General features: G+C 39.2%; 1 protein-coding gene across 1 annotated transcript in view; it reads left to right on the top strand.

Moving 5' to 3' along the window:
- The window catches only part of EIF3H (eukaryotic translation initiation factor 3 subunit H), an 87,514-nt gene that overhangs the window by 12,903 nt on the left and 46,695 nt on the right, over positions 1-27,916 (top strand). Inside the window, exon 2 of the mRNA XM_054654564.2 lies at positions 6,343-6,499. Coding sequence (XP_054510539.1) covers positions 6,343-6,499 — 157 coding nt within the window. The remainder of the gene's footprint in view (positions 1-6,342; positions 6,500-27,916) is intronic.

Below are 27,916 nucleotides of genomic sequence, written 5' to 3' on the forward strand. Positions count from 1 at the left end.
TAAGAGAATCTAGAAAAAATCAAAGATCTCTGCAAATAAGCTGGAATATGCATTTAAGTGAATTCAGTGTTTATCAGTAGAAATTGTCATATTTATTGAGATTAGTATAACATGCAAAGTTCAGTTTCACCTCTAATCTTTAGTTTCATACAATGGTTTGGGTTGGAAGGGACTTTAAGAATCATCTAGGTCCAGGCCCCCTGTCATGGGCAGGGAAACTTCTCCCAAGACCAGGTTGCTCAGAGCTCCATCCAGCCTGGCCTTGAACACCTTCAGGGATGGGGCATCCACTGCTTCTCTGGGCAACCTGTGCCAGTGCCTCACCATCCTCACAGTTAAGGATTTTTTTCTAATATCTGATCTAGAACCACTCTCTTTAAGTTTGAAGCCATTCCCCCTTGTCCTGTCACAACATGTGCTTGTAAATCCTCTCCATTATCCTTGTAGGTTCCCTGCAGGTGCTGGAAGGCCACAGTCAGGTCAGCCCAAGGCCTTTTTTTTCCAGGCCGAACAAGCCCAAATCTCTCAGCTTTTCCTTATAGGAGAGGTATTCCATCCCTCTGATCAACTTGGTGGCTTCCTCTGGATTCACTCCAACAGGTCCATGGCCTTCCTGCACTGGGGAGTCCAGAGCTGGACACACCACTGCAGGTGGGATCTCATGAGAGTGGAGCAGAAGGGACAGAGTCACCTGCTCGACCTGCTGCCCAGTCTGCCCTGGATGCAGCCCAGGACCTGTTTGGCTTTGTGACAGGGGGTGCCCATTGCCAGCTCCTGTCCAGCCTCACTCACATCCAGCAGCACCCCAAGTCCTGCTGGGCAGGGCTGCTCTCCATGCCTTCATCCCCAGCCTGTGCCGCTACTGGGGGTTGCTCTGACCCAGGTGCAGCACCCTGCCCTTGCCCTTACAAAATCTGATGCAGTTCCTGTGGCCTACTTCTTGTGCTTGTCCAGGTCCCTCTGGATAGCATTCTGTCCTTCAGGACTGTCAGCCACACAACTCAGCTTGATGTTGGACTCATGCCATGACTTTATGTGGTTGTGAGTCGTGTGCCACAAAGGTTCATATGCAGCAGCTATGAGACCAGGGTATCAACCTGTTGATTCTGTACTTAATTCTGACATGTTATCTGTCACAGTGCTTTCTAGAACCCATTTCTGTGCACTGCCCTGATTAAGGTGGAATTTTCGATGTGTGTCTATAAACATCTGTCTCCTTAATCATCTGGAAGAGTGTGTCATGTGTATCAGACATATGTTCTCTTAATGTTAATCGTTGCAGTAATATCTTTAATTTACTTTAGAGTTCCTTTTCTCCTGGCAGGAAAGTTGAGAGTCTCTGTTATTGTCTTATCAAATGGTGCTGTAGCCAGGAGACAAATCAGCTCAAGGCAAGTTTTTTTGGTAAGCTTCCAGAGCTTGTCTTTTGTAACTGTAGGATAAGCACTTATCTGTAGTGTGTAAAAACCTCATCTGGAGCTATTAAAATGTTAACATTGCTCATGTTTCATGATATCTAGGCTTTTTGTATTTTTTTCCAAGTCTTTGTTTAAAAACAAAGCCATTCTATGCTTACTTGGGTCTTTCAGAACTGTTTAATTAAATTTCATTTTTGCATAGCTAATTGGTTGTTTTAGCACACCAGCAATTGTAGATTTGCTTTTGGTGTAGGGCTACCTGGAGAAGGAGGCATGGCCACTAAATTAGAGTAAAATGTGGTATGTCTTCATGTGGATATTAATTGCTAAACAGTTCAACTCTTTATCCAGAGGTGGCATATATGCCATACATATACACACCATTTATGCGTATCAAGAAGATGTTGATTCCAGGCAACTCTGAGGTTAACACGATTGCCTGAGTCATTGTTAGTAATGACTAACATTGTGATCTGTCCATTTACAAAGCTGCATTATCAGTTCTCTCTTGAATCTGGTTTATGCTAGGAGTTTACTATGTAAATTTGCTTGCGCCGAAACACTGATATATAAAAGTCCATGGTTTGAGTTTTAAGGGTTTGTATGGAGAAGGCTACATGTGTGATATGGATGTATTCAAAGTGTATCACACATTATTAGCAGTCACAGCTTTGGAGACCCTTTTGCCAAGCTAACTGTTGGTCACAGTGTCAGTGTGTTAAGCACTGGGAGATGTGAGTGTTGTGGCACTTGCACGTCAGTGCCTACACCAGCTACATTGCCCAGAGTTATTTAGACTCCCTCCCCATTCCTCTCTCTTCCCCAGATGTTGGCAATTGATGCTAGTGGTTGTGACCACAAAGCTTTCTTGGGTGGCAAAAAATGTTAAGCATTTAAAAAGACATAAATACTTAATTTAGGACTGTAGATCAGTGTGCTATATCATGTATTCGTTGGGCTAACAGAAGCTCTCTCTTGTTTGATTTCACATGTGCAAGGCATGGCACAGGTACTGCAATCTGGTTTCAATGTGATGACATTCAGCTCTCTGGAACACTGCTGTAAATGAATCCTCAGTGCTTTGATTTGCTGTTGTTTCTCTTTAGATAAATGCAGAAATGTGCATCTTGGTATATTCATGTCCCTACAGTGGGATCTTCACAGAATTTTCCTCCAAAGGCTCATAATACTTCAGCTGTGGGTTCCTGTTACATGTATTTCTGTAGTGAAGTACAAACTTTTGAAATTAGCAACTATGATGTTGGGATGTAGCCCAATTCAAAATTTGGCAGTATGCAGTTAAAATATGTATCTTTGATGTTCTTAATAGTTTCAGAATGGCTTTTACATTTTTTTGAATTTTGTTTTTAGTTTAACTTTATTCTTAATGTTTGAGCAGTGCTTTGAAGATTTGGAGATTATAAGCACTGCAGAATTGCAAAGTTGTTTTGTTTTTTTTTTTTAAATTGAGGATTAATGGTCATTAAAATCTGATTAAGTGGCTACTCCAAGTGATTAAATTACTTTGGTGTTTTGAACACTAAATTTACAAGGCTGGGGGGACTCCTGAGTTTTATTTAGTAATTTCTTGTATATTCTTTTCTAAAGAGTCATTATGTACCTGAATATTTCTTTGATTTACTATGCTGATTTACTAAATCGTGCTGCATATGATTATTGACTTGTGTTCAGGGTATTAGAGTTTACAAATCTGAGGGCTTTTTTGTTATTTGATACATTTTCTCCTTAAAAACATACCCTTTCCTGGCTGGCCAGCTGCATTACTTTAGTAACAGCAGCAGTTGAAATGGTTTGGTTTGGATACTGTTAATTTTGTGTAGCTATGGCATAGCAGTGAAGGGTCTATGGGTATTTAAAACAATTTATAGCTTGTACAAAGGAGCAATATCTCCTATTAGGGGATTAATTGGATGGCAATTATAAATGGTGTTTGGAAGGTGAATCAGCATTGACTGAAAGATGCTTATACTGGTGTTCATTTAGATTTCTTTGGGATTTTTTTTTAAGTGTTATTTGGAAAAACTGATACTTTTCAATGTGCTGCATTACTTGCATTATTTATATTAACACTTACTACATTTATTTTCAGACCAATATAATTACTCTGATTCTGTTCCCATGCTTCACAAACATAACATATTTTTCTTTTAGGAAATGTCTAGATACAAGTTAGTGCTCATTTTTGTTGAGTATATGTGGATTATTCAGTATGAAGTATTGAAATGTTATGGCATTGGTGTTTGCATAGTGGTCAGCTCTTCCTGCTGTATCTAGACTAGCAAACAAATGGAAATTACATTTTTATTGTTGTAGCTGATGTTATTACTAGAGAAGTAGTTCTGCTTTACACCTGCAGATCTGCTTTTAGTACTGAAACACAAGTTTCAGAGCACATTTCCTGCTTGGTCATATGGTAGTGTTTTGGTGGCAGGTTTTTCAATCTGAGCTGAAGAGTCTGGTGTACAAAAGACTGGTGTCTTAAGTGCTGAATAAAACTGTCCAGAACAAAGAACAAAATGAAAACAAAAATCCTGTGTCATTGGATGCATCTTTTTATAAGTGGTTTCGGTAGCTAATGTATTTTCCAATGCAGTCATAAACACAAACTTCTCCAGTGTCCTAATGGTTGTGAAATTTGGAGTATTGAGTTCATGAACCTCTCTGCTCCCTTTCTCAGACTCTGTTGGAAAATGAGGTTGTAGGTAGGCTTAAATCCCTGGGGTTTGTGTCTCCCTGGATAATGTCTGCTCTGGTCTTCAGGATGGCGATTGAAAAGTGGCAGGCTTGTGTGATAACTTCATTGTGTATTGGGGTATTTGGTTAACATTTAAGAGCTTTGAACTCCTAGTTTTCTTCCTCTGAAACAATCATTGATATTCTGTGACAGCCCATGCTTGTTTCATTTGTGACTGCTTTCTGTGAGCAATTATCATCAGAAACGCTGCAGCAAATTGGCATTGTATCACAAATGCTCCTGAATGAAGTCAAACAGGCAAAAAATACTCACATTAACAGGGACAGTCAGTGTGCATAGAGAGCTCAAGAGAAAATGAGAAAAATACTGGAAAAGGTGAAGCTTACAAGACTGTAAAGATGCTGAGAATAGTTGTAGACAACTGAGTACACGCTGTGCTGTATTCTGTCAGGGTAGTTAGGGATGCCATGGCTGTGGAAGACAGGGCTTATGGCAAATGTATGATAAACCTTAGCTTTATAGTAAATGCAAGCTGAATATTATTTATGTGCTGACTGGTACATTCATCTGCTACGTCTAGGTGATCTCAAACTGGTGATTGGTACATTGTTTCCATCACTGTTAAATACTGCTTCACTGCCCACTGATCCTAATTTCCTTATTGTTTTCCCATGAAATAAGGTGTATATAACTAAAGTATCTTTTTGTGTCTCTGCTCTGTAGACCTGTTTTAGCAAATTGAATAAAAAGGTGTGGCTGCAAAGGATTTGAGTGACAGATGTGAATGAGTATTGGAGTGAAATGTTGTTTTCTATCTACGATTGAGAAGCTTCAATCCAAGTATATCTAGATTAAAGAGGAAGCACAAATATGTGATACTGTAAATAAACAAAGAGTCAGTGGGTGTTAGACCAGTTTGATACTGAAATCCAACTTAGTTGGAAATGGTATTTCTTTTCAGTTTTACCCTCTCTGCCCTGCCTCCAAGTATGAAGCTCGTTTTCCCATTTTAGCCCAAGAAGGCCGTGTATTTGCAAATATCTTCTACTCTCCTTTTTCTTTCATTTAATCTGTATTATGGTACTTCAGTACATTAATGGTGTTTTACAAAGAGTGACATCTGCTAATCAACAAAGGAGATAGCTAAGTACAAATATATGTTCCTGATGTCTAAGTATGAGCTTAACTTCCTTCCCCCCCCCAATAGAATGTTCTCTAAAAGAGCCAGTACTTGTACAAAGCCTGTTCTAAGGGCAGTTGAGCTGAAACCTACTAAACTAGTTTGTTTGCCAGCAGATGTTAAAGTAGTATTGCTTTAATGAAAACAATAATCATCAGACATTTTCTGTTGGATTTTGAATGGATGGATTAGGGTTTAGTAGAATAAACCTCTCTTACACTGGAGAAAGCCTAAGTTCTTTCAAGTCAAGGTTTGTGGTTAGTGTCGTACCTTATTGTAGTTCTTGTCAAGTATAAAATGTTATTCAAGTATGAAGTGTTGCTAGCAAATGACTGACTATTTTTGACTCGTTTTGTTCATACTGTTCCAATTTACAGTATCATCTCATGAGAATTATTCATTGTAGAGTTCAGATTTAAGGAAGGAAGTGGAAATTATGTTGTTAAAAATATTACGAGTAATTTGTGCATATTTTTTTTCCTTTATCATTGATTTTCCTTAAATACCCTATGACATGCCATTCACATTATATAACTTGAACTATCATCTGAAGTAAAACTTCAGTGAGATGTACTTTAGAAGATTAATGCAATTGAAATTTGATGGGATCTGCACCTTTTAAAAAATTCCTACCAGTTTCTGCATAGTTTTTAAAGATGTTTTGTTAGTTCTTTGTGCCCTGTTTCCTTCAAGAGGGGGCTTATTGGACCTGGGGCTTATTTAACCCACTGTTAAAAGCTCACAGTTAAAGCAACAAGCTAAAGTAAAAACGATCAATATTTCATTTTAGAATGGTGTTTCAGAAAATTGATTTAGAACTGCATTTTGATGGTTTATTTAATGGTCTTGTTTTTTCTCTGTAATATTAGGATGGCTGTCTGTTCCTCAACCTGTATTAAAATTGCTGGTGCTTAAGCTCACTTTGTTTGCAGCTCTAAACCATGCAACAAATTTAAAATTCCAGATACATAGGTTTGAGGACAAAAACAATGCATTGCATATTATGATTTTATCATTTTGTGTTCTAGGTTGTGTTAAAGATCATTAAACATTACCAAGAAGAAGGACAGGGGAATGAAGTGGTCCAAGGCGTGCTGCTGGGTCTTGTGGTGGATGACAGACTGGAAATCACAAATTGCTTCCCTTTCCCTCAACATACAGAGGATGATGCAGACTTTGATGAAGGTAATGGTTAAAGTTTTGTAAAACTTACACTAAAAAGAAGGTCTCTATGGGCTGTAAAGGCCTTTTTTCCCTCACAGTGAGCAGAAGCTTGTATGTACTCAGATTTTTTACTCTGGGTTGAAGTGTCAATGGTTAATTGGAGTGCTGTCCTGAAAATCCAACTTAAAGCTTTTCTGTATAAGCGAAGTTATAGGGGATGAATACAGTATGATATAGACATTTATTTTAGGATGAGACTCCACACAGGAAGTTACATTAGTTTCCTGTCTGTAATTCATAATCAATTTAATGCTTTTTATGGAAATGGCTGTGTGTACGTGTGTGCATACATACACATCTGGATGTAGCTTGGCACATAGATTGCCTCTCTGTGGATTTAATTGTATGCATTAAGTACTTATTGGAAATCTGGAGAGCAGAGCTTTGTGAGTTTTGAGAGGCTTTGGCTAACTTGAAGTCTGGGTGATCATTTTGCTTTCTAAGTGAGCTAGAATGTAGTATGGGTAGTTTCTGTCTGTCTCAATGTTTTTTGTTGGTCCTAGTGATGTTGTGTTAGTGACACTGTAAGATAGTATGATTAGCTTGGCACAGAATGACATCAAATTTATAAAGCAAACTTAAAAGGCTTACAGTTCTAATCTTGATATTATAAGTATACACGTGTGTATTTAAGGATACTATTAGAAAAACTTTTTTAGGGCATAAAGAGTCAGTTTAACTTCAAGAGTAACTAAAGAGGCAATATAGTCAAAGTAGTTGCAGTAGTTCTGTTTTGATAACTCAGTTTGAGCAAGGTCACTTAATCCGTACGTATAAACTGCTTTTTCTTGCTTATAACGAGATTAGGTATTATTAAATTAATATTTTATCTTAAAAGAATCTTGGACTCTGCTTTTCTAGCAGAGATAATTTTAAGAATTCTTTGCAACTTGGTAAGGTTTCGTTGCTGTTAATTGTCTTCTTGTGGGGTTATCCAGTTAGGTCAAAGAAATTAAGAGTGCAAAACCAAAAAGGAATCTTAATTGTCCTACAATAATGTGGTGCTTGAGTCAGAACTATATTTTACTAAAGCCTAAGAAATATTTTAGCTCCTTCTAGGCTCCTTCTCTTCTGGAGCTCTTCAAAGGATTGAAGTAATCAAAATTCTTAATTGGACCCCATGCTTAATTTTTTTCTGTAGAAAATGGCTGAATTATTTCCATGTAGCTGATAGGAGAGCAAGTATTGAAAGGAATTTCTCAGTGTGAGAGATGGATTCAGCTCACTGTAGGATGGCTCCCATGCTGAGCTGTAAGCCTGTGATCTGGTATGCAGGGTTCAACTCTTTGTGTTTGGGAGAAACTTCCTTCCAGGAAAGTGATTTTTGGTGCAAGTCTTTCCTTTTTTAGCAAGTAGGCAATACTCCTTATATTAAGTAAGGTCCAAAGGCAAAGCTTCCCTCACCTGGACCCCTTAGCTTTTCAGCTTCCTGTTCCCATGCTGTGGCACAGAAAGCAGAGCAAACTCTGGCCAGAGAGGGAAGTGAGGCCGATGCTGCCTCTGGCAGTGGGGGGCAAGCTGCAGCTAGGTCAGGGAGCTTGCCTGTGCTAAACCCTGTAAGCTAATTCAGGAGAATTTCCTATGGATTTCCATCTTCCCTAGCCTGTAGTACATGGATCACAGAGATGTTGCCTCTGTATTCTTCTCAGTGAAATGCAGTTAAATAGACTGAACCACTTAGAAAATGCCAATTGCTCGTGTTCATTCTGCATTCCCTTTACTAGGGGCCTGTTGGGCTCTTAAACCTATGTAGTAGAGCCTAGAGAAGATGAAAACTTAAACAAAATGGCTGTTGGGGTTGCTTGCTTGAGCCTTTGGTATCTTTTTAGGCTCCTCAGAGTTGTCTTCTGTCTTGCCAATGTGAAAAACAATAATGTTTTATAAATGCCCCCTGTTTGTTTTTCCTGGAGCTGTGTTTCCCTATGTAAGCATCCTGCCAGATTTTCAAAAGATTCTTTTTCTTCTAGATGCAGATAATTCAAGTAGAGAAATCTCTTGTTATGTGCCAGAATATTAAAATGGAGGATGCTAAAAACCAAAGAAAACAAGGCACCTCCTTCCCCCTATGACTTGTGTGTTACTTCAGTACCCTACCTGGCTTTACATATTTGCACAAATTCAGGCCCACAGATATGGAGGGAAAATACAAAGACCTTGGCACTTCAGTGCTGCTGTCACACAGAATAATACTTAACATTGTGCTCTTTTGTCAGCATGATGTGGCATCATCTTCTGCCTCAGCGTAGGCCTTAGTGGTCTCGAGGTGACTGTTGTTAAGAGAATTTGAGCCTTTGTACAAGAGGGTGATATTTGAGCAAATAAACTGTTGGGTAATTGGCAAGACACATTTACGTGAATGTTTTCCTCTTTTAAGCTGTGCAAACCTAATACAAAACACATTTTTGAGGGTGCTAAGTAAATATCCTTAAATTGAACTTGAAATAGGTATGCATGACATTTAAGAATCAGTTTGATAAAGATGTATTTAAACTTGCAACCATTTCTTTACATATGCTTAGTTATGCTTTTGTGATGGTGCCATTTTGTCTCTTGCTTCTAATGGTTGAGATAATATCAAATTTTGACTATTTGCTGTTTCAGAATTACTTCAAAAATTAATTAAAAAAAACAAAACATATCTGAACTTGTTCTTTTACTGCAAGAACATTTTTTAATGCAGTTTGAATTGGACTATTTCTGAAACTACAGAAAACAGAGAGAGGTTTTTTTCAGGTAATTCTTATTTCAAATGTGGGCAGCCTGTCCACCATGTATGAATCTGCAGGTGTTTTTCATCATAGAAAGTTTCTCCTGAAGTGTTGTCTTCCTATGATTCTTTTTACAAAGTGCAATTTTTTGGTAAGATTTCCTGTCAGGGAAGTCTTAAACACTTAGGCTGGCCTGCTGCAGCATGAGATTTTTAGTGGGGTGAGAGGGTTCAACCCCGCCCTCTGTTAGAAATCTGTAGGTGAAGTTTAGTTGATGATGTGTGAGCTAACAGAGGAAAATTGCAGAATTGTTGTTGAGTCCTCAGCAAAAGATGCTTCAATGTGAATGTTCAGTACTTTAGGGCTGCACTTTGGGCTTTTGGTTAGGCATTTACTTTTCACATAGCTGTGTTTCCTTATTGCTGGTGCACTTAAATCCTCATAGGCATTGGCTTTATTTTTCAAAGCACTGATCTTAAATTTCATAAAGATACTTTCAGTGATTTACACGTACAACCCCTATTCCTGTGCCCCCTGTCTCCCCTTCCCCACATCCTCCACCCCACAGATTGAACTCTTGTTTAGGGAAAATCAGATTTCTGCTGTAACAATTTTTGGCTTAGGTACTTCTGTGAAAAGTTGTAGTATTCCAGCTTGTCTTACTGAGGGTAGTTTTCTGAGAAGTGCTTTCACTTTAGGGCACTTGCAAGTCTTTGTCTGAGCATAGTTTTGCTGTCTTTCAGTTAAGGTTTACTAAAAACCTTATTTTCTCTATGTTCTTCCTGATCAATAAATGTACTTTTCATGTCTATATATTTCTAAGCAACATGTTAAGTTCAATCCTTTGCACTTTATTGACTTTATCTTCGGTCCTTTTCACTGAGTAGCTTTTCTCCCAATTTAAAGGAAATTTATATTCACTTTTTGGAAATAGAACAGTTAAAAATGAAGCATACCTCTTGTCACTCATTATAGATGTTGTGAGACATTAATTTGAATAATTAAAGATTTATTTCAGTCTGATGTATTTTAGTAACTTAGTTACAAAGCTAAGATGATAAACCAGGTCCTGTGGTAAATATGCCAGTTGGAACTTTGAGACAGTTATATAATTATATATCGAAATAAGTTCTATATGGTTGCAACCTTTTTTTCTTTTATTAGAATCTCTCTGAGATGCTCCAGAAGAAAAGTTGATGCCTTCTCCCCCTATCCCCCAACATGATTTTTACTTTGTTACTTAGGAGGATTAATTTCTGTTTTCAGGTTAGAATTAGCTAGATTATTAAATATTCAATTACCTGTGGTTTTCTGTACTTTGAGTTGAATTTAGTTGTGTAATCATTCAGTAACAACTAGAAATAACATAGTACGACATTTCCATTAACCCACCATTTTTTTAGCCTCACATAGGTGCAGTTTCATGTGGACAAAGTTGTCATAACTCAAAAATAGTGCTTATTCAGGGTTTTACTTGGCCTAGGGCAGGAGCAGTTTGAGCTGCTGAGCCTTACCTGCTCTGTTTGCTCACCTGTGACATGTGGTCCTTGCAGAAGCAGAGGGCTTCAGGTAGAATCACAGGATCATCAAGGCTGGAAGAAAACGAGAAGATTACCAAGTCCCACTATTGCCCAGTACTATCACTGTAACCCCTGAACCACATCACCCAGGACCAGATCCAGATACCCCTTAAATACTTCCAGGGCTGGTGAATCTGCCACCTCCCTGGGCAACCTATTCCAGTGCCTGACTACCCCAACACTGGAAAAAGAAATTCTAATACCAAATCTGCATCTTCCCTGTCTCAGTTTAAGCCATTTCCTCTGGTCCCCACTGCAGGCACAGCAGAATAGACTGGCCTCCACCTCATTACACCCTCCTTTCAGATGGTTGTGGAGAGCAGTGAGGTCCCTCCTGAACCTTCTCTACTCAAGATGGAGCAGACACAGCTCCATCAGCTGGTCCCTTAAGACATATTTTCTAGACCTTTCATAACCTTGTTGCAATAGGGTCCAAATGGACTCGGTGAGGGTTGATTTCTTTTGTTAGTATTGCTGGAGAAGTCCTGGTGTCATTAAATCACTGCCCTCCCAGCAGTGTTGGTTCATCTGCTTTCTGTAAAGGCTTCTGTCCAGGTTAGATTTAGTGAGTTTTTCTTGTTTTATTCCCATTTTAAATCAAAGGTTTTATCATTGTATTTATCATCTTGTATTTCTCTTGTATTGTGTGACAGACCTTGAACATGCAGTGACTGTAACTATGTTCTGAATAGGCAGATACAATTTTAGCTGGGTTTTTTTGTGTTTGTATAGGCTTATTCTCTTTAGATATAACAGTTGTAGCTCATGTCTTTTGTTGTTTACTTTAAGAAAATTGAATGTTTATGAAATGAAAAAATCAGGTTACATGATATTTGAATTTTATTATTCACTAAGGGCAGGAACAGATAACCCAAAAGCTCCCTAATCAAAGCTTTGGTTCTGGTTCCAGTTGTAGTCCGTTTATGTAAATTCCTCATCTGTGTTTTTTTTAAGGCCTGTTGTAATTTAGGAAGAAAGCCATACTGTGTAAATGTTGACTTTTCAATTACTGAGTGCTGGTGAAAGCCTGTCAGGTTTGTCCATGCATTTATGAAGTTACACTTCATTCTCTATGTAAAAAAGGATATAGATTTTTATGCTTGTTTGTTTGTTTTTGTTTCTTTATCATTTGGGTGTAATGAATATGTGAAATAGTCCATAGGCTCAATAAGGTTTAATTTATATAAGGAATTCAGATGATGATGACAAAGGGTGGATGATCAGTTGTTCAGCATTCAGAATAATGTCATCTTATCTTTGATATTTTTTTATTGTTTGCCAGAACTGATATTGCAATATAATGATGGACAAAAATGTTATTTATTATGTGCTTAATTTAATCTAATAAGATGTATCACTTCTTCAAGGTTCTTTAATAAAACTGCTAATCACACCTGAATTATTTTGTACTTGTCTCTAGTGCAGTCCCTTGATTTGTTTCCTGAAAGGAAGCTAATACTGACATGGTTTGTGTAATTGTGATGGTTCAGTGGAGTAGCAGGCATGCAGCCTGTTAGATGTTTTGCCGACGTTTTCATACTGTGCAGACTTACCTGTAGCGACTGGAGGCTTTTGTCTTCAATAAGTAAGAAAGGAGAAATCCCAGTAAAAGGCTACTTTGCCGGGCGCGGGCTGAAGTGCGCGTGTCTCTATCAGAGGCGGCAGTGTATGCCACAGGATGGTTTTGTAATCACAAGTGCTAAGAAACAGTGCTTTTACTGCCCGTGCCCGAGGCCGGTGAATTGGCCGGGTGTCCCCGCCATGGCCCCTCGTGTCCCCCCCACGATGGCCGCGTGTCCCGCCCGTGTCCGTGTGTCCCCCCCATGGCCGCGTGTCCCGCCCCGTGTCCGTGTGTCTGTCTCCCCGTGGCCGGGAGCCGCCGGCAGAGGGCGCCCGTGGCCAGCGCTCGGCGCAGCCCGCGCCGCCCTCCCGGCCGGGTGTCCCGGGGCGTGCGGCAGCGCGGGGCACACGGTGCCTTCTCTGACACGGTGCATGTAATCTTTTGCACAAACGAATTCAGAAAATTTGTTAGAAAGTGCATTGAGTATCCTGACTCAGTGTTTTCGTGGTTCTTAAATCAGCCTAAATGGGCTGTGTGCGCTAGGGCTCAGTGTAGATGGAAGAATTCGATTCTGACTTCCATGTGTGTGTATCCTAAAAGCAGGACGGAGCTTGCTTCTTCTGCGGGTTTGCTTCTTTGCTTCCCAATTCTACCACGCTAACTAAGAAAGAGGAGGCAGCAATTGGGATGGAACTCAATGGTTTATCTAAAGGGATTTACACTACTGGACTGTGCAGACACAAAAACTGCACATCAACTATTCCTCTTCTGACAGTATTGCACAAACTGCCTGAAATGCTTTGTTTACTGCATTTTTGGATTTTCAAGTTGATTTTTACTGTAGGGGCAATACTGTAAAGTGGTAGGTTAATACTTTTGTTCAACATGTAATTTTATATCAAAAAAGAGAAATTATTTTGCTCTTTAAAGTACCATGCATATTAAAGTTTTATTTAAATCAGTTTCCATTGAAATTTTGCTGCAAAATATATTAGTGTAATTTGATTTAAAATGCAAAATGTTCTACTAGCTCTTAGCTTTTTTTTTTTAAGAAAACATATTTAATGGCATTTTTCCTTGAGCAATTTTAAACAGAAAAACCTAGCCTAAAATCTGTTGTAGGTTGCTTGATTTTTTTTTTCTCCGTAATTCGCAATTGCAGGGATATTATTATCATACTTAATAAACTCCCATGCTGTACTTTACTTAAAATTGTGTTTAAGAATATTCACTTACTTAGCCTGAAAATGAAGTTAGAAAAGCATCTGTTTTCACAGATAGGTAGTTAGATGTATATAACTGATTTTTAGCAGCTTTAAAATGAGCTGGGAGATTGTATCCAACTCAGCTATTTAAACATTTCGTTATATGGAAGATTTCATCTTGAAGCCAGGAGTTTTTACTTTGGAGCTTGTGTTCTATCTTAGCTGTATTTTTTATTTATAATCATGATATACAATAATTTAGTTTGTTATATGGATATTTAATATAATCTTGTAAGACTTGCAGAAACTCATTAATTTTTATATGGTCAACAATATGAAAGCCCAGTTTCTTTTACCTTCACTTTTGGTAAAATATTACAAATGAGATATTCTGAATTTAATTTTTTTGGTGCTAATATAATCAGCTCAGCATTGACTGAAGACATAAAAGAGCACAGAAGCAGATAACCAATTAAATAATGAAAGTGCATGCGTGTGTGTATATGTATATACACACATACTTAGGATCTGCTCGTGTCTGCCTCTGTGTTTGGAGGAACTAAAGCTTCATCCAGAAGGAAGCGCAGTGTTGTGAAGACAACATTGTCAGTTCTGCTAAAAACCTTCAGCTTCTTCATCCTCAGTGATTATTCCTTGGTCTTGGACAATGTGGTACAGGAGTGGCTGTTTCAGTAGGACTGCCTGGATCTCACTCTCTGTGCTTTTTGCATGTCTTGCTTGGGTCTGTAGCATGTCCTTTCTTAAGGGACCAATTATTTGTGGACCTTGTGGTTCCCCTCAGCCTTGGCCATACATTTGGACTCTACGCTCCTCTGTTCTTTTCCCAGTGGGACTGGACCAAGAGGAAGAGAGAGTCCTTTCAACACCTTCTTATTACCTCTTTCCATTCCCCCTCCTTTCCTTTTTTGCTAATGCAAGTATTTAGCCATTTCCTTTCCCAAAGAAAGCTGTAATAAAATTGAAGGAGCTGAAGGCAAGCACAGCAAAATGAGCAGATCCCCTATTTTTTTTTTTTCTGAGAGCTAAAATTAAGGAAATGCCTATAGTTCTATTGAAAAGCAGTTCCAATCAATACATCTGTGTGAGAGGTAATAGAAACTGATTGAAATAAATAGTAGTAGTAAATTATGAAAAATCATTTTCATTCTTATTTCTTGTTCAATAATGTTTGATGGACTTATCAACTGCATAATGTGGAAAAATTATGTAGCATTATTCTCTAAGAAAATGTTCCATACTCAAGATACAGTGCACATGAAAGCTAAGTTGCACCTCTTTTGTTCATAGTGTTCACATTTATTTTTTTGATGTAAAGGCAGAGACAAGAAGCTGGCCCAAGGTTCAGGACTGAATTTGGAATTAAATAGTTGAGGAACAGACTCGAAATCCATTCTGCTGGCAGGAAACCCACTGCAGCAGTGGAGTTAGAGATATATGAATTTTTTTAATAAAAAATTATAGAACTTTAAAGTTTTTTAAAAAAACTAGTCTTTGATAGAAAATAGAAAAATCTTAGTAAAGTTTATGTTTGTATCTTTATTTTAGCATTAGTTGTTTATGATTAGTACATATTGTGAAATCCAGTGGTGCAGTCAAAACTATATGGAGAAACTGAGAAAGCTCAAACTGAGCAGATCTTGCTTATCTCTGTAGTTTGAAGGTAATCCAGTGTATAGAATCTTAATATCAGCAAAATTTAAGAAAGTAGAAACTACTTTAAAGCTCTAGTGAAGATGAGCAGGGTGTGTATAGTAGCATATGTAATAGTGTACAGTAACTTAAATTTATATAATTCCTTATTGACTGCATCCACAAAATGTTTTTATTGCAGATAAGACTCTCACCCATCTGACTGAAGAAATTCACTCTGTTTTGGTTTGTGGTGTGTCGGTTGATAAGTTGCAATAGTAATATGTAGCTTGTAGTATGTATCTTGCTTTTTGTTTCACTGTGCTGAATTCACAGTTTGATTTCTTTTATTTGATTACGTGCTTCAGTACAGTGTAAATTAATGCAGTAGAAAAATACACATGAAAATAGGTTGTTTACAAATACTTACATGTTTTTGTAAGTTTAGTGTGATAAATCCTCTATACATATTTATAGCCAGCATGCAGACATGTGGAGTTCTAGTTAGAAATAAAAATGGAAAGATTTCTTAAAACTTTTTTAGAAAACAAGACAGGCATATTCTTTGTGTGATATATATAGGTCATAAGGGACATCTGCTAAGGATAATTTTCTAACACTTGCTAACAATCCTAATATAATATGGCCTATTCATCAGTCATATTGTTCCTGACTTGGCTAGCGTGGATTTTAGTGATTCCCGATGTGCATTTAGACTCCGTTAATTGCTAGTTTCTTGCTGTTCTATCTTATTGTTTTGTAGGACAATGCATAAGCGGGCACAGAATAATCAAAATGGTTTCCCTGGCCATATTAGGCACCTAACAAGAGATGTATTTGCTGTGCAATGTGTGCGTGTTTTTGCAAGTAGAAGTCTCGTTGAAACAAAATAAATCTTACCAGGGAAGTAATTCAAGGATTTGAACATGCTGTTCAGTGTCTGTGTGTGTATATATATTTATATGTAAAAACCTGATCCATGTGGGGTGTATTGCAGATTTTGTGATGCTCTTTTATGCAGCAGAGAAATCGGAGGGGTCAGGGAGGAACTGCAGACTCTAAACATCATGATTTTGAAGTTCTCGATAAACTGTTAAATTGTGCCAGTTTTGTGTCTTTGGTTGAGAAACAAAAGCTTCTTTAGAGATATTTGCAGTAGAGCTGAGATCTAATCTTTTAGGTTTTAATCAACGCAGAATTTCACTTAGCTGCAAGGCATTTGACTCCTGAAGAGGTGCATGTAATGTTCTTGCAGCTCGCACATGTGAGGCAAATAGTGCTGGGCTTCATTGTTTGAGGGGAGAGATGTTATGGTAGGGGTTAGCTTTTGATATTAGTGAAAAAGGAAAACTGGCCAGGTGGAGCTGGGCAAAACTACTTAAAGGGGTGTTTGCAATTTGACTGTAGATGGAAATAGGTTTTTTTTTTCTTTTCCTATTTTTTGTTCTTTTAATTTTTACCAATTTCTATTGCTCCACTGTTCCATACTGTGCTCTTCCCTACGGATAGAACAATAGCTGTTTAATGCTTTAGGATAATTGTTATAATAATTAAGTGTTTTATCTTGATCTGTTTTCTGCTACTCTGTGATAATGAAAGAGAAAAAAAAGCTAGAAATTGTGGCTTTTGCAGCAATTTGGGGGAAGCTTTCTTTATAACTTACTCTCGGTGTTGAATCTTGTTTAAAATTAAGTGTTATCCCTCTGATCAGTTTTGGGAAAAACAAAGCAATTTTATTTTCTAGATTTGTTACTCTCAGTTTTACTCAGTTGTTTTTGCCAAGCACGGTAGATGGTCTATAAAATCCCGCATAGCTGCAAAACAGGAAAATTGTTTGTTGGGGCTTTGTTGTTTTGGGGTTTTTTTCCAATTCTTTTAGTGATTTTTACTTCTGTTCTAACAAAATGTGTTTAGGAAGACTGGTGTGGACTATTAAAGCACTGCCAATGATCAAGAATAAATCAGCCTGGTACTGTGAAGTCAGTTGTTGAGTATAGTTAAAAGACCATAGTCTACACAAATGTTGATTTCATTCACAGTTTAAATCTGTATCTCTGTGGCTTAATTGAAGTATTTTACGGGACTTAATAGTTGTTGTCCACATTGAATAGTTGAAAATTTCATTCATCTGTGCACAGTTGATTTAAACAGTTTGGCAAAAATTGTGTGTAAACTATTTTGCTTAGAATATATGTACAGTTTAAGCAGAGAACTGCTGATTTTCTGTAACTGCAGCCTGGGAGAAAGGAACAAAGAGAGACTGAGGAGGGAACTGGAGACGCTGTTGTAAGGATGCAGTTTGGACACTGGGTGCCACTCCTGGTACACACTGAGCCTCAAAGACTTTCTCACACTGTGGAACAGCAGGCACTTAAAAATGGAGGTCTTTGTATACTCAGGAAATTCTGAAGGTCTTCGTCCCCTGAGCCTAGTGGTTCTTGTAGCTGAGAAACATTGTCCTCAGTCCAGCGAGGAGTAACCAAAGATACAGGGGCAGGATTTTTTTTTTTTTTTCAGTTCTACTGAGAATGGTTTTCTAGACTTGGTATGTTGCTGTCTAGTTCCATACCTCCCATCATGTGTAAGAGAGATAAGAGTGCAACACCAACTGTTCAGGAACCAGACCAAATATGACAATTCTCCTCAGAAATAGAAAAAATAATTGCAAAACTAAAAAATGTTAATGAAATGTCTGCCTGCAAGCATATATATAAATAAATATATATATATAAATATATATAAATATATATATATACACACACATATATACATATACACATATGTATGTATGTATTTTTATATATAGTTTCATTCTGCCATGTGCTTTCTTTTTACATCATTTCAGTGTCAGATTCAATTGGTGGTGTGTTACTGGTAGAAGACTAGAGGAAAGGACAGTTGAGGATGGGTTTGGGATTGGTCAGTTTGCTGGACTTGGAGGCAGTGATGGTTTCCAATAGGCACTAAGTGTTGAAGATACGAGGAATGCTGAGGAGATGGAATAAGGAGTGGGAGTAAGAAATGTTTAGATGTAAATTGGAATGAGGTTAGTGCTTCCACCCTGAAAGCTGTGTAGCTCTCAAACTAGGAAGCGTGACCTGATTTATGCTTTACTGTGCTCATGCCCAGAGGCGTCAGCTGGCTCTGGGTGTCCTGAACATTATACAAACACATACTTGCTCAAACATTTTAGAAACAGCACAGGAGTTTAGGTGTCCAGTTCTTAATGGCTTTCAGTGGAATATTGTTGGCATCTCTACGTGGCTAATTTGGAAACTGAAATTTCAGTTATAGCTGAAAGGCAAGTGAGGATTTGGAAGGTGAAATACCGTAGCATTTTAGAAAGATTAGACCTCTAAACCTTATTTCCATACAAAAATTTTGTCTCTTTTGTATGAAAAGAAATTGAAATAGTGGGTCAGAAAATAACATGCACTTGGAGAGGAAGCAAGACACTACTTGAAATGATGAATGACACGGTGAGGGATGAGGAAGCGCCTTGTAAAATTCTACTTTGATGCAATGATGTAGAATTAAAAACAAAACATGCCTCTATCCTCAAATGTAGAAATTTCAGCTCTTGGTTTTACTTTTTAAAATGACATTTGAAAAAGGTTCCTGCTATTCACAGTGCTCCATTGTATGATACTTGACCAAATCTTCCAAGGCATTTTTCTTTTAATGATGTTTCAAGTGAAAAATTAATTGATGTATTTGAACACATAAAGCACAATGTTAAATGAAGAATAAATGTCAAATCAGCTTTATTTTCCTCTTTATCTGCTTGCTGTCAGAGCTCATAGTAATTTTAAAGGTAATTACTTTCATAAATAGGTAAAAATTTTGACTGTGTTTTTACATGAAACTTTCAGATTAAATCTCGTAAAGTTGACATTAAATTTTTAAATTTTTTGGACTTTTTTGGATTAACATATTGGCCCACAGAAAACTATGGCAAACATGAATCATTTCGTATTCCTCTGTAATTAGCTATGCTTTATGTAGATAGTGAATAATACAAAGACACACTGGTTTCTGTGGTTTTGCCAACTGTGGTGAAATGCCTGATTTTAAAATCGGTATTTTTAACCTTTTTTTATTTTTTCATATTAGACCTTCTTATCAGAAATCACCAGATTTATAAACAGAGCCAAAAACGAAAGAACTGGCACAAACCTTTTGTTGACACCTGGAAATCTATTAAATGGGACACTTTAAATAATGAGTATGGCATATGATAAGCCAGAGCCCTGTGGGTTTTATTGGGCTACTCAATGCTTTGATCACAACTTTATTTAAAGAGGTGTCTGTTTACAACATCAATGTTCCTTGTCATCACTGTGATTTAGATTTTAATCTGACACAATACAAAGAGGAATTGCAAAAATCAAGACAGTACCCAAATGGTAAACTGGTATGGGAGAGATGCTAGTTCAGTGTGTCAACCTGGGAACAAAAGTACCTGTTTAAGCAAGACCTGTAATCTGGAAGAGCAGTAGATGGCTTTCAGGAGATGTGGGACACATCATGCCGTGGAGAGAGTGGTAATAGCTCAGGCTTGCTGGCAGCAAACAGAGGAGTTACATGGAATGGGGTGCTGTCATCTTGGACAGAGGGATCAGGGCCAGTGAGTAAGGCCATGTGTGTGCTGGTTTGGTGCAGCTGTGTCCCTTAGGAACTGGTGTCACAAGGAGGCACGGCTGTAGGCCTGGTGCACAGCTCTGCAATGCACCTCTGGTCCAGCCTTGGCTTCCCAGCACAGCCCTTTGCACAATGCAGACATGCTCTTTAAGATTTCCCTTTCTTGCATTTAAATGACACTTTAACATGAAAGGAGGAGTTCTTGGGTCCAGCTTCTGATACTGCTCATACTTGCTAACCAATTAATAAAATCTGATCCATCTTAATAACTTGAATAGGGGAAAGATCTGTTTTTTATTCTTTCTATTGCTAAAATTTTGATACAGTTTTGCAGCTATGAAATAAAGCCATCACTATATAGAAGTTGGGTAGGTTATCTCTTTGAGGCTTTGCCGATTGGCAAAGGTAGGAGAGCTGCTTGTTTGGTGGTGTCTGGGTATTGGTTTGGTTATGGATACTTGAGCATATTATTGAACCTGGAACGACACTGCTTTTCTTGCCGAGTTACCTGCTGCTGAAAATTCCCTCTCCCCTGCCTTCCCCCCTTTTTAGTATTACAGCTGTGTAACAGCTAGTGTTTTACAGTAATGGTGACAGGAGTTCTTAATTGGGATTGATTCTGTTGTGTGCTTTTGCTTTCTTCAGTGTAGAGAGTCTGAAGGGACATTTGATTAAATCTTTAAAGAAAAATGGTTTTGCCCGATATTTTTTCCTGTGTCCAGGGTGGTTGCAAGAAGAAGCAGAAGGTTCAACTTGTATTAGGGTGAGTCATGAGGAGAAACCCCATAAGAGTAGTGGTACAGTAGGGCAGGTAGAGTGGAAATCTGGGGTGGTCGTGAAGGATACGTTAGCCAGATGTTTGCTGCAAACAGTGTGTAATGGGAGGAAACGGCTATCGGATGACTTTTAGCTCTGTCCCTATGATTTTGATATCCTATTTATCCTGAATTTGAAAGAGACTTTTAAATTACTGAAACTGATGCATTTCAACTACTGTAATTTGATCAACTAGTTAAGTAATATTTTCCATACACCCTCCTGTATGTGGGAGTCTTCATTTGTGCAAGGGCTGATGTGAAGGTGATTTAATTGGAAATATGTACAGTTATGAAATGGAAACCCAACATTTGCATGAAAGCATCTCAACTGATGTAGTTTAAGTATGTCAGAATAGTATAAAGAAGAAATAATATTTTACTTTTAATTATTTGTCATTTTACTCAGTTGCATATGTTGCAGGTTTTTCCTTTTTAGCATAAAGGAAAGTAGTTGATGTGAACATGGTAAACATGGAGTCATGCCCAAATGTCTTTTAAGATCTGCTACTTTATAAAATAAAAACAGGTAATTTTAGTAGGGAATAGGGCAAATTTGGGGGAATCCTCCCCATTTGTAAATTTCTGATTTTGGTGGTTTTTCTTTTTTTCTGTTTTTAAATTGCATACAAAAGTCAAAGCTTCCATATATTTTTTAGTGGAAAATCTGTTTTTTTTCCTTGATATTTTTAGCAATTTTAGTGTTAATATTAAAATTCATTACATATGTGCAAGCAACTGTTTCATTAGTCCACATTTTCTCTTTCAGAACAAATAATGTTTAATAATTAAGCTAAATTTTTTAATAACTTTTACCACTGACTGTTTTGCATTCAAGGAAGTGCTACAATCTTAGTTGAAATGGCAGCAGGTCTGTATTTTCAGGCCATGAGCATGCACTCTGTCTGTAACTTTCCTGCCTATTTCACTTTTCCTTGCTTCAGAAGTTCTCATCCTTGTGTCACTATGCTTTTACTCACTTTCAAAGTTTAAGTGAACCTCTGAATGTGTCCACAGGAGATGCTGGACTGACTTGGTGGGCTGGGGTCCCGCCACTCCTCCTGGTGCCCAGCTGGTGTGTCCCTGGTCCTGCTCCACTCCAGCCTGACCTGTAGCCAAGCCCTTGCTTGTACAGGTGTGAACTGGGAAGTGCCATATGAATGGGGGCAGATGGTCACTGCCTGGGGTTGTGTGGACCTAGCCTGTGTGTTTAAGAGACTTTCAGTTATCTCTCATCAGTGGGTTTATTTCTGTCTGGATCAGGTCTCAAATGTAGTGCTCTTCTTAAGGTTAAAAAGGTATTGGTGGAAAGAAGCAAATGTTAGTGGTCAATTTTTATATTCAAGTGTCAAAGCATAATATTAATGTGCACTCCCAATCCCCATTAACTCATTAAGTTACTTCCATCATATTTGTAAGGCTTTCAGCCAAATACGTGTGTTTTAAATATGGAAATACATTGATTATATTATTTGTTTATTGTAAATTTGGATAAAAATAGTCATTGTCACTTGTAAGAGCACATTTTTGGATAGGCCATTTTTAGGAAAGATGTTGCTAATGTTCTGGGCCTTCAGCTCAAGTAGACTTTTTTAGTTTTATTTCCTAGTAACGTATTGGAGATCTTCAGCTCAGGTAAAGGCCTATCTCTGTGTTTTTGAAGATTACAGCTAACAGTTGCTGTTACTGCAGCTCTCCAGGTCACAGGTTGCCAGAAGTGCCTGATACCGCTCCCCAAGGCTGGAGCCAACAGTTCTTTTGCAGAAGGTGTGCTGTGGTTTAAGAGCTGTGTCACCAGGTGAAGGAGCTACAGGAGGAAGTGGATAGGTTACATAGTCTTTCAGCCAAGGAGCAGGAGATTGACCGGTTCTTTTCAGAGACACCACGGTCTCAGACTCTCGGGAGTCTTAAACCTCCATTGCAGAGGAAAAGCAGGTGGATTCAGAACCCTGCAGGGTAATTAATTAGTCAAAGGACTGTTAGTCAAGGGTCTGTTCACCATGAAGGCTGGAAGTAGGTCACTGCACATAGCAGGAGGAAGGTTCCTCCTTGGAATTTGACAAGTAAGACTGGCACCTTCTGCAAAGGTGTGAGGCTCTGGAACTAGAAAGCCAGACAACTGATGAGGTGAGTGAAGGTCTTTCTGGGATAGTGGGGCCTCCTGAAGCAGTGCTACCTCTACCCTGTATCAAAACCTCCTCATTTAACAGAAGAAGTGGGGTAGTTGCAATGGGAGACTCCCTTCTAAGGGGTACAAAGGGCCCAATATGCAGACTGGACCTCACTCTCAGGGAATTCTGCTGTCTCCCATGGACTCAGGTAAGGGACATGACTGAAAAACTCTCCAGTCAATAAAGCCATCTGATTACTATCCACTTCAGCTGTTCAAGCTGGTCGTGATGAAATAACAGAAATCTGAGGGCAATCAAAAAAGACTTCAGGGCCCTGGGGCGATTGGTAGAAGGATCAGGAGTGTGGATAATGATTTTCTTGATCCTTCTGGTAACAAGAAATAATACTGATAGGAATAAGGAGATCCATCAGGTCAATTTGTGACTCTGAGGTTGGTGTCAGTGGAAAAAGGTTGGGATTTTTGACTGCAGGATGGTATACTCAACACCCAGTCTAACACCTGACAGGATGCATGTCTAGGACAGGAACTAATAAGGCTCATTGTTAGAGCTTTAAATAAGCTTGGAAGGGAGAAAGGAACAAACAAGGCTCACCAGTGATGAGTTATGGGACCCTATGCCAAAACCTGAGGAAGGGAGTACTAGTGAATCCCCCAATCTGCTTTACCAGATATTGGATGCAATCTACCACACTCAGAATGTTTCTACACTAATATATGCAATGTGAGGAACAAACAAGAGGAGCTTCAGGCTTTATCCCAGTCCCAGAGATTTGACATTACTGGTATAAGTGAAACCTGGTGGGATGAGTCTTGTGTCTGGAGTGCCCTCTTGGATGGTTGCAGGCTCTTCAGGAGGGACAGGCAGGGTGGAAGAGGCTGGTGGTTGTCATTGTACATAATAGAAGTGTTTGAATGTATGGAGCTCACAATGGAGAGTCTCTGTGGCAGAATCAAGGGGCAAACAAATACTGCAGATATCATTGTAGGAGTCTGCTGTAGACCTCCCAGCCAGGACAATTGATGGTGATGAATTTATTCTTTGAGAAACTAAGGGACACTTCCAGGTCAACTGCCCTTTCCTTATGGAGGGCTTTAACTTGCCAGAAATCAACTGGGAGCATCACACAGCTGGTACAACCTGCATCAGAAGATTTCTAAAAATCCTGGATGACAGCTTTATGGAACAGGTCCTAAGGGAGCTGGCAGGGAGAGGTTCCCTCCTTGATTTGCTGCTTGTTAACAGAGTGGATCTCATGAGCAAAGTCAAGATTGGTGGCTGTCTTGGCCACATTGACAACAAAATGATAAAGTTTAAAATCTCTGTTGACAGGAAGAAAGGTGCCAGTAAGACCCCAGCTCTGGACATGAAGAGAGCAGACTTCAGGCTGCTCAAGGAATTAGTGAGTAAAGTCCTCATGGAAAATGTTTTTGCAGATGCTGGGGTCCATCACTGCTGGTCACATTTTAAACATCACCTCCTAAGGGCACAGGAGCAGGCGATTCTCAAATGTTGGGAGTCGGGCAGGGGAGGCAGAAGACCAGCTTGGCTGAGCAGGGATCTTCTCTTGGAAGGAAGGTAAAAAAGGAAGGTGCATGCCCACTGGAAGCACATGAGAGGATTACAGAGATGCTGATTGCTTCTCTAAGGAGAGAATTTGTGTGGCCAAAACTCAGTTGGAGTTGAATCTGGGCAGAACTGTGGGGCACAATAAAAAGAGTTTTTTCAAATCTGTTCGTGGCAAAAGGCAGTGTAGAAATAAAATTGTCCTGTTACGGGATGAGGATGGTCACCTCACAAACGGGCAGACATAAGGCAGAGGTGTTTAATGCATTCTTTGCCTCTTTCTTTAACACAGAGGAGGCTCCAAGGGTTGCCCTGAGCTGGAGGACCATGACTGAGAGAATGGTTATCTCCCAGTTGACCCTGAAACTGTTCAGGATTTGCTGCTCCAGCTGTATCCTTACAAATCTGTGGTGCCTGGTGAGATTCATCCAAGGATCTCCGAGGAGCTGGTTGATGTCATTGCAGAACCTCTTGATTTTTGAGCTGTTTTGGGAATTCAGAGAGGTCCCAGCTAACTGGAAGCTGGCAAACATTATCCCAGTTTTCAAGAAGGGCAAGAAGGAGGAGCCCAGAAACTACAGAACTGTCAGTCTTACTGGAGTGCCTGGGAAAATTAAGGAAAATATTATTCTGAGAGATATTGAAAACACCAGGAAGACAATGCAGTTGTAGGTCACATCCAGAATGGCTTCATGGGAGGAAAGTCCTGGTATCACACCTGATTTCTTTTCATGTCAGGCAACTCACCTAGTTGATAAAGGGAAGCCAGTTGTTGTAATCTTTTTGGATTCCAGTAAAGCTTCAGCATTCCTGTCTCTCACAGGATGTTTCTGGATAAAATGTCCAGCCCACAGCTGGATCAAGACATCATGGGATGGGTGAGCAACTGCTGATGGGTCAGGCATAAAAGGTTGTAGTGAATGAGGTGACATCAGACTGGCAACCTGTCACTCCTGGGGTTCTGCAGGGCTTCATCTCGGGCTCTGTGCTCTTCAGCATCTTCATGAATGACTTGGACACGGGACTGCAAGGGACACTGAGCAAGTTGCCAGATGATACAAAAGTGGGAGGAGCTGTTGGCTCCCTCAGAGGCAGGGAGGTCCTGCAGAGAGACCTTGACAAATCTGAGGGCTTGGCAATCTCCAACAGCGTGAAGTTCAATAAGGGCAAGTGCTGAATTCTGCACCTGGGATGGGGCATCCATGAATGTATGGAAAGACTGGGGAATGAGAGGCTGGAGAGCAGTGCTGTGGAAAGAGACCTGGGGGTTGTGGTTGATGGAAAGATGAACATGAGCCAGCAGTGCCCTGGCAGCCAGGAGGGCCAACCCTGTCCTGGGGGCATCAGGCCCAGCATCACCAGCTGGGCAAGGCAGGGGATTGTCCTGCTCTGCTCTGCACTGGGGCAGCCTCACCTCAAGTCCTGTGTGCAGTTTTGAGTGCCACAATATGAGAAAGATTCTAACTATTAGAGAGCATCCAAAGGAGGGCAAAGAAAGCGTTGAAGGGCCTTGAGGGGAAACCATATGAGGAGTGCATGCAGAGTTCCTCATGAGAGGAGGAGGAGAGGAGGGCCAGACACTGATATCTTCTCTGTGGCAACCAGCAACAGGACCCAAGAGAACAGCCTAAAGTTGTGTCAAGGGAGGCTTAGGTTGGATATCAAGAAAAAAGTTTTTCACCCTGAGCGTGCTGGGGCACCCAGGGTCCCCAGGGAAGTGGTGACAGCCCTGACAGAGTTTGAGAAGTGTTTGGACAATACTCTGAGGCACATGGTGGGACTCTTGGTCGTGTGCTGTGCAGGGCCAGGAGTTGGACTGGATGATCCTTGTGGGTCTCTTCCTACTCAGCTTATTCTGTAAAGTGGTAAAATAATATACCTTCCAATATCATCAGAGATCAATGTCATATCTTGATTAACACAAGGTCACCATTCTCATTTTATCATGTTGTGGCTAAAAGTGTTAAAAGAATTGTAGACATGGATGAACAACTATGAGTTTAATAAAATTTATTTACTAATGCTAAATATGTTTTTTTATATATATGCATTGAAACTCTTACAACTTAAGACCACTCTGGCCCCCCACTTTTTATTATGTAGGTACAGAATGAATATAGTATGACATGAAGAACATGCTTGAATCAGGTGTTTTTAAACACATAAGTAGTCTTTTAATTTAAGAAGTATTAACTATTTAGAAGTCCTGTTGATATTTTTCTTCCCAAAATGCTTTTCTCTTGTCAGAACTAGTGTAAAGGTATATGTATGCTTCTTTCTGTCTCTGTGTAGAAGAGAGGTGTCTAGTGCACTGAACATCTATAAAATGCTATTGCTGTTGGCTCTGTGAGAAGGGAAAATTACTCAAAAGAGACTTGGAAGAAAATAATGGAAAGGGACGTAGGTTTCAGGCTTGGGGAACTGCAAAGCACTTCTGAGCTGTGGAAGGAAAAAAAAATTACTTCGTTTATCCTAGTAAATCATAACTTGAAGCTATAGTGAATGCAGGACTAAAGTGGATTTAGCCAGTGCTGTGTAACTTTGATCATCATTATGGTTTGTTTTGCATTTCCTTCATAGTGTCCCAGGCTATCTTTGAAATGGCTTTGTTGTCATCATGTCATCCACACGTGCAGACTCCGAAACTGCTCTTCTGTGTTATCTGGAACCTTGCAAATGCTGTATTTTCTTTAGCTTTCTAAAGTGTTTGGTGTCTTATTCCATCTTTTTGTATGGAATATCACTCTATGATAAATCAATTTTTACTGTCACCTCCTTTTTAGGAAGTCTCTCTTTTTTAAAGTCTCTCCCATTCCCTGTCCAGATTATGGCATTAGGGTTACATGTGATTTATAGTTCTCTTGTCTCTTGCCTTGATCTTTTTGTTTCCTTCCCCCAGCTTGTCCTGTTAACATAGAACAGAACTGCCCTTGCTTGCACTGCTGCTCTTTTTCCCCTGCACTTCCTGCTTGGAAACCTTTTTTCTGCTTGATCTTCTGACCTGCAGACTAGGCTGATAAAAGCACTATCTCTTTGCTGGACTGTCCTTTTTGCTACCTCTGCTGGATCTGTATCACCAGTGATCCTGAGTGTAAATTTTCTAGTGTTTATGTTACTGCCTGTTCCAAAATTAAAATTGTGTTATTAATTTAGAAGGAATCTCCATCTAATATATTATTTAAATAACATTATGATGAATGAAGTGAAAGCATTCAGACTGGTAATAGAACCAATGCATGTTTTGAAAAATATGCAATTAGGAGTTAAATTCGCAAGGGTGGCTGGTGGTCCTTTTGCTGCTTCTACTTTACAGCTTTTATGCTCATTAGATGGTATCTAGCAACATACATTACATGCAGCTGACAGAAGTTTCATGGATCTTGTAGTACTGCAGCCAAAAACACAGTCTGTGTCCAGCTTGCAGGCTGGGTGTTTGGGAAGTCTACCTGAAGCTGCAGATGCCTTGCACCAAATGCCCTGTTTTATGTAGGAAAATGTAGGTAGCTGAACCACAAAAGTG

The sequence above is a fragment of the Agelaius phoeniceus genome, chromosome 1 (assembly GCF_051311805.1).
Source record: "Agelaius phoeniceus isolate bAgePho1 chromosome 1, bAgePho1.hap1, whole genome shotgun sequence".
Lineage (NCBI taxonomy): Eukaryota > Metazoa > Chordata > Aves > Passeriformes > Icteridae > Agelaius > Agelaius phoeniceus.